At 53.5% G+C, this 7,739-nt stretch overlaps 1 protein-coding gene across 1 annotated transcript; it reads right to left on the reverse strand.

The window, feature by feature from the left end:
* Positions 1–3,372: 3,372 nt before the first annotated feature.
* Positions 3,373–6,632, reverse strand: LOC100279842 (uncharacterized). The gene is made up of 4 exons (NM_001152795.2): positions 5,409–6,632; positions 4,699–4,920; positions 4,512–4,603; positions 3,373–4,401 (listed from the first exon to the last, which is right to left on the reverse strand). The coding sequence occupies exons 1-4, from the start codon at positions 6,522–6,524 to the stop codon at positions 3,636–3,638; spliced, it is 2,196 nt and encodes a 731-aa protein (NP_001146267.2). The 5' UTR covers positions 6,525–6,632; the 3' UTR covers positions 3,373–3,635.
* Positions 6,633–7,739: the final 1,107 nt, after the last annotated feature.

A 7,739-nucleotide genomic window follows, 5' to 3' on the forward strand; every position in this document is an offset into this window, starting at 1 on the left:
CGGCGGTGTGGCTCCAGGGACAGCTCACGTCGCGGCTCTTTTCCGCCCGCCTTTTTCAGATGGGTCGCGACGTTCTCCAGCAGACTTCACTACTGCAGCGAAGTACTTATATGAGCTCGTCAGACGGACACTCCTCCCTAGGATGGGATACAGGGAGGCTACCACTCATATTCAGCTTTGGCTCCTTGGTGCCCTGGTATCCCACTCTGAGTTTGATGTTGTGGACTTTCTGATCTGTGAGATTGAGGACACCGTTCTGGATGGGATTCGTGCTCGACGGCAGCTACCGTATGCTCACTACTTATGCCACATCTTTGCGCAGCTAATTCAGCCACCTCGATTTCAGAGCACCCTTGAGGCCTCACGCCTTGTGTTTGGATCTTACCGTCCTGCTCCAGAGATTCCAGTGCCAGCTTATGCTCCTGTGTTTGACACTCAGGCCGAGGACGCAGCACTTCGACAGTTTGACACCCAGGGTACAGCAGCTGATGATGATGATGATGATGATGATGATTTTGGGATTCCTCCTCCGCCTCCTATGCCTCCACGCTCACATGATCATGAGGCTGGGAGCTCTAGTGCTGCCCCTGCTACTCCTCAGGCTATGGACCCTGCTCTTGCTTCGATTCTCCAGACTCTCACTCAGCAGCAGGCTCACCTGGCAGCCGAGCAGGCCCGTTTATCAGATAGGATGCTCTCCATGTTTCAGAACATGCAGGACAGGCAGGATGCCCTTCAGCAGCAGCTTATTCAGGATAGGGCAGAGAATAGGGCATTCATGGCCCTCATGCTTCAGCATTCTGGTATCTCAGCTCCTCCGGTTCAGTCTGCTCCGCCTTCTTCGCTTCACGCTCCAGTGGTGCCTTCGATCTTGTCTGCACCCCCTGCTGGACCCTCTCCGCTCCGGCCGGTCACCTTGGCATTCACTTCTCCGGTCCTTAGCTCTGTCTGCCCGCAGCCGCCAGTGCCACCAGCATCTGCTGTTACCACTACCGCTGTGGCAGTATCTGTGACCGCTTCTGTTCCGGTAGCTCCTGCAGCGCTGCCTGCGTCCGAGTCAGTACCAGCTCCAGCTTCTACCGCAGATCCTGGATCCGAGACTGACTCTGACCCTCCGTCGGCGTTCGCTCTGCTACCTCGACCTCGACCGGATGCGCCCCCACCGCCTCCTCCTGCATCAGATGTTTAGGTTCAGGTCCCTTTTGGTGTTTGACGCCAAAGGGGGAGAGATATGAGTTGTGAGAGCTAGGGGGAGTTAGAGAGTTAGTAGAGAGTCAGTGTCCTTTTGATGTAATATTTGTGCCTGCTACTCTCTGTACTAGCTTGATGTTTTTGGCTCACAAACTCGTCATATACTCTCGTTGCTTATGGTTGACTGTGTGTATTACGTTTTCACCTTATATCATATCACCAGTCTTCTAGCTCTTGTTTCATTAATTTACTTTCTCTTTTATATATGAACAAAAATCTTATGATGTGTATGCGCTCACTCTTATTATTATGGTACACATTCTTTCTGTCAAAAATTACTGAGTATAACTAACCATTCTTTCTATTGACAGAAACTTCAAAACAAACTACTCTCTCAAAACTTGTAGGGTTGTCATCAATCACCAAAAAGGGGGAGATTGAAAGCATCTAGGCCCCTGGTTGGTTTTAGTGATTAATGACAACGTAATATTATATGTGACTAACGTGTGTTTTGCAGAGACAAATGGTAAGTTAGGTCGCATGACAGGTAAAAGTACTACAACGGTGAAAACAATCCCGGAAATAAGAACTCGAAGCGACGGCTAAAACGACGGAACAAAAGATGAAGGTCTAAGGAGTCCGAGTGTCAAGGAGATGTGGACACTCGCGATTTAGTTAGGTCTTTTATTCTCTTTTAGCCGTACTATAAAGAGGGGTTGTCGATGAGTAGTTTGACCAAGAGAGTTCTAGTGTAGTGTTGGTGCACAATCACACTCATATACAGTGCTAGGTGTCACTCTAGAACTCACACACAAGTTAGAACGAAAACCGATTTGAAAATCAGCTGAAAAACAAGACTTAGTGTTTCTGGCTTTGGGGCACCGGACTGTCCGGTGTGCACCGGACTGTCCGGTGCACCCTCTGCCAGGTGGGGCCAGGCTGGTCCACGGCAGTGTTTTTACCTTCCCAGAAACCCGAGAGCGCAGAGTTTGAAGTTGAATTTTAGTGGCACACCGGACACCGCACCGGACTGTCCGGTGTGCACCGGACAGTGAACTGTTCACTGTCCGGTGCGCCATGAGTCCAACGGCTAGCTGTCAGAACTAGCCGTTGGAAGTGACCGTTGGCGCACCGGTGGCGCACCGTTGGCGCACCGGTGGCGCACCGGACTGTCCGGTGCGCCATCGCACAGCACATTGCCTGTAACGGCTAGTTGGTGGGTGAGGGCTATTTATACCCCCTCCACCCACCATATTCAATGTCTTGCACTCCACATTTATTCCAGCACCTTGGTAGAGTATTGCAAGCACCAAAAGCCTTGTGAGGAGATTAGAGAATCATAATCCACGCTTGTTCCTCATTAGCGCTAGTGAGAGCCACCTAGAGCACACACCACTTGCATTAGGCTTCTCTTGGTCAAGCGAAAGTCTATGGCTTGTTACTCTTGGTGATCGGCATCACCTAGACGGCTTGGTGGCGTTGGGAGCTCGGTGATCACCGTGAAGATCTTGTTGGTGACCCGACTCAAGTTTGTAAGCGGTCTCGAGGGATCCACCGCGCCGGAGTGGCAAAGGATCATCTCGTAGTGAGCACTTGGTTCTTGCGAGGACAAAGGGGGAGCGATACCCTTGCGCGGGTGCTCCAACGAGGATTAGTGGAGAGTGCCGACTCTTCGATACCTCGGGAAAAATTGGAGGAGTCTTCTAAACTTTGCTTTACATTCCGCACTTAATTTAAGCTATTTACTTTGTGTATTTGTTAAGCAAGTATTTGAAGCATTGTCTTAGCCTTGTTACATTTCTAGTATTATTCTCTTAGTACTAGTTGTTGGGGTGAAGTTGGGCTCTTGTTTAGCTCTTGCTTAGGTTTTAATTAGTGTTGATTTTTAGAAAAGCCCAATTCACCCCCCTCTTGGGCATCGTGATCCTTTCAAATATATTTTGCATAAAACCGAATTAGCTTAATTGATAAATGTCTAAATTACTATTATTAGAATGGAATTCAATTCCAATGATCCAAACGGGGCGTAAAAGGATATGAGTCTAGAATTATATAGCACATGTACAGCATTACAAAATATCGTTTCTTTCTTTTGGCCACCACAGAAATTACTGAAAATTTCGGTGCTGCGTGGTGTAGTTAGTTATCGCCACGCAGACCTGATGAAATAAGCACCTAAGTTGCATATGCAAACTGAACCAAGTAACTTTTCATTCATAATCCTACCCGACAAACAGACACGTATCCAAAATGACAGTACGGTAATTTATTCACAACATAAATTAGGCATCCCAAAAAGAAAACACAAAAGAACCGCGCCAACAACAGGCTACATGACTGTGTGGCCTTTTCAATCTTAAACGAGTTGAAGAACCAGTACGAACAGAAACTGCGAGCAGAGAGAGAGAGCGAGCTTCAGAGCATGAAGCATCCACTAACAGCCCTCAGCTCCTCGAAGAAACCGAGACGGATGCTGGGCTCTCCAACGCAGACCCCATGTGGCTAATGACAAACCCGTAGATCTTGCGCTTCAAGAGCTCGATCTTTTCCTTGGTCCTCTGCTCCTCCTCCTCCGCCGCCGCGATCTTCCCTACCTGGTCCAGCCAGTCGCTGATCTTCTTGAACTGCGAGAGGACCATCGTTATGTGTCCGCCGCCGTGCTGCCTCCCCTTGCCAGCGACGTTCTGTTGATCTTCGAACAGGTGGAACCCCACGTCCAGTGCCTCGTCCACGAAGGTCAGGAACCACGCGCGCATCTCGCGCCACAGGGCCTTGGCGAGCTCAGCTGTCTCGCCCATGTTCCACGTGCTGCACCTCGGCGGGGAGCTTGGTGACACCGCCGCCGCCTTAGACTGCGCCTTGGCTGAAGCTCCATGCGCTTGCTTCTTCGACGACATGCTTGCTGTCCTCGGCGGTTCCACCGAAGATGCATTTGGCTTGTTGGTAGTGCCGCTGCTCCGCGTCCGGGAGAAGGGCCCAGTGGCACCGTTCAGAAGCTTGAGGACCTCGAGATCAGTGGCTAACGCAGCGCCGACCCAGTGCCAAGTCGATTTCTTCTCCAGCAGTTCCTCCTCTTCAGCCCCGTTGGTCACCACAGACTCGGCAGCGATGGTCTTCCACTTGAGAGCATCCTCACAGACGACAAGGAAGAGATCTACTGTTGGGAACGGATTGGAGACCCTTGCGGACGCGCAGATTTCAGAGAACTTGCTGTAAGCGGAGAAGTAAACAAAATACCAGTCACACCAGTTTCCTGCTGAAGAAACGCACGGGTTTGGCTTTTAGATTGAGTAAAAAAAAGAGAAGATATCCCCAAATACCTTATGTTCCTGATCACAGATTCAGAGATCAATGCCTCTTGCAGGGCGCTAGCTGCAGCAGTTGCTGCTGAATCTCTCCGCTCAAAAGCTTCCTGAAGCTCGGTACAAATTACATTAGAGACCCAGGTCAAGTCAGCATCACTGAATGGAGGCTGAGCGCCAATAAAATAAAACTGCAGTCGCTTACCTTTCCTATTTTTGAGAGTTTATCAGGAAGTGCGTCCAAAGGAATGCTGCCGTCAGTCCATTTAGGGTCGTGAAGTGTAATTTTCGGAGCTGCGGTCTTTGCCTTCACTGAGGTAGGGGCGTCTATCTTCTTACGAGGCTGCTTGGGCTTCTCGTCAACAGATGAATCATCGTTACTGGATTGTTCCGTCGTAGCATCACTTAGCCGCCTCGACATTGCTTCCTGATGATAGAGACAAAGAAGAAATGTTTACTGCACAGGCACAAACACCCTTCTGCTGTACACTACAAGGACACCACTCTCTGTTGTGCACAGGCAAAATGGTTACCCAACCATGCTACATAATCGTGCAAATTAATTCGTAGCTTTATGTTTGAAATTCCAAACTAATAGCTGTGTAAGTTATAATCGTGCAAATTAATTCGTAGTCATAGCACCAGATTTCTAAATTGAGAAGATATCACAGTACATCCATTTGAAAATGGTTATTACTGAAAGGATCATGGTTGACCATGGTTATGATTTTCTCAGCCAACAGTTAAGGTTACAGTCCCTTCATACTTGGGTTTTTTCCCAACAATGTTTCTTTGTCTACTATGCTATCCATAGCCAACACCATTTAGCAATGTCAGACCTTAATTTGCATAACCAAATCTGACCAAAGCTATGATCCTATTAATCAAGTAAGCTGAGTAACAGAGGATCCAGACCTGAGTCCTGAGGATGGTATCCTTGTCCACCTTGGCCTTAGACTTCATGACGGACGTTGCAGCCACAGTGCGCGTGGGATCGTCCCAGCTCTTCCTCCCGGGCTTGGCAGCCGACCCGCTCCCCAGATCCGTCATCTTGGAGATCCCAGCCACCAGCACCCCAACCTTCTTCTTGCCGGTCCCTTCCCCGGACAGCCGGCGCGAGCTAGGCGACAGGGACGCCCGCCTCCCACCGGCGACGGCCGGAGATGCGGCGCCCCTCCTCCCGCCCGCCGGCGACGGCTGGCGGTACCTCGACGGCACGATGATCGCCGGCTCCCTGGCCGCCCTCCGGTTCTCCTCCCTGGCGGCGACCAGGCTGGGCACGACGCACTTGGACGGCGCCGGCGACGTCGCCCTGGGCGTGGACCTGAGCGCGGGCGAGGACGGCCGCGACGCGCTTTTGCCGACGGAGGGAGACGACGCCCGCGAGACCGCGGGCTTGGCGGCGGGCGACGGGTCTCGCTGCTTGGACGGCGGCGCCGGCGACGAGAACCGGCGCTTGACGGGCTGCTGCGGCGGCGGCGCGGGGTCGGCGACGGCGTTCTTGGGCCCGAGGACGGTCCGCTTGGCGTCGTTGTCGTCGGAGGAGGAGGTGGGGCAGGAGGGCATGAGCGGCGGCGCGGCGTCGGCGGCGGACGCGGCGGGCTGGATGACGTAGCCGCGGGCGCAGGCGGCGGGGCGCACGACGAGCGGCTGGGGCGCGCCAGCGCAGGGCAGGGAGCGGGAGGACGGGACGGTGCGGAGGCCGAGCGCGCGCGGCACGGGGCGCGCGAGGCGGAGGCGGTCGAGGTGGACGAGGTGGCCCACGAGGTGCGGGCGCGCGGCGGCCAGCAGCGCGTCGGCGTCGGCGGGCGGGACCTGCACGTAGGTGGAGTGGAGGCCGTCGGAGAGGTTGAGGAGCACGCCGTTGGACGGCGGCGCGGCGAGCAGCGGCGCGTCGGAGGTGGACGCTGTCAGCGCCGGCACCACGCCCGTGACCTGCAGCACCGGCGAACGGTGCTCCCCCGCCACGCGCTCCTCCGTGTGCATCGCCTGCAGCAGCCGCAGCAGCACCCCCTGCGTGACCGTCGCCATGATTTGCTGGGCTGGCCTCGGCTGGGTGGAGTTGGGATCGAGGGGGTGGGGTGGGAGTGGGGATCGTGGGAGAGGAGGAGGAGGAAGAGGAGAGATTTTTGTTTGGAGGTGGAGGGGAGAGATTCGGGGCGGCGTGCGTGACTGTCGTGCCGTGAGTGATGGAGAGAGACGTTGCCAGGGGTTTCAAATTTCGAACGCCCCCGCCTGAGCGCCGGGACACGACCGTTGCTGGGCCATTGTCGTTTTCGGCCATGGTACCGGAATCGATGGGCTCCGGGCAAACGCATGCAACCGTCGCTCGTTGGGCCGTGACGATGTATGTTGAACGGGCTGTGGTCGCCATGCCAGCACGGTTATGGACGACTGCATCATGCCAGTTGCCAGAACGGGCCGTAGCCGTCCTTCCATTGCAGTGAATCCACGCTCTGCTTTTCTTCTTCGTTTAGTCTTTTAGTTTTACCTGTTGATCAACACACAACCATGGATGGCATGGAGAGAGGCCTATCTGGACGTATCCGCTGCACTATAATATTATATTATAAACTAGGTGGGTGCCCGTGCGTTGCAACAGAAACATATCGTTAGCATAGGGAACACAGCTTCTACCAATCTGGTATCAAAGGTCTCGACGATCATGAGCTCTGCCGATGTCCCCAGGCAGCAGCAGCCGCCAACATCAAGCGGCCCCCCAGCAACGTCCAGCGCGCTGGTCGCAGCCCTGCTTCCTCGGAAGCCATGATGCTTCGCCGATACTCCCCCAAATACCCAACCTCCTTGCAGGGCAGCGCCACTGGGGGCATGGCGGCCCTGTAGCCAATGGTACGCTGTACGGCGTGGTAGATGGGTTGCTCTCCCAAGAGCGCAGCAGCCTGCTGCCCCACGTCTCGGCCACAGCAACCGCATGGTCGCCCTACCATGCGCACACCCATGATGCATTTTATCATATTAATTCCGTAGCAACGCATGTGTATATACCTAGTAAAAGAAGAAACATTCACAAGGGTTGGGACCTGGTGTCAGCACATGCTATGTTTGATAGGATGTCGATCAGGGATGCCATCTACAGGGATTTAATTATGGTGTTCATACAATGTGTTAGTTTGATCCACAAATCACTCGTAGGTCGTGGGATGGCATGATCGGAAGTGTGTGTGTGCGTGGATGAGTTGAGTCGGTTGTTGTTTTTGCTTTAAGGAGTTGAACACAGAAAAAACG

Source organism: Zea mays, chromosome 4, assembly GCF_902167145.1.
Source record: "Zea mays cultivar B73 chromosome 4, Zm-B73-REFERENCE-NAM-5.0, whole genome shotgun sequence".
Classification (NCBI taxonomy): Eukaryota; Viridiplantae; Streptophyta; class Magnoliopsida; order Poales; family Poaceae; genus Zea; species Zea mays.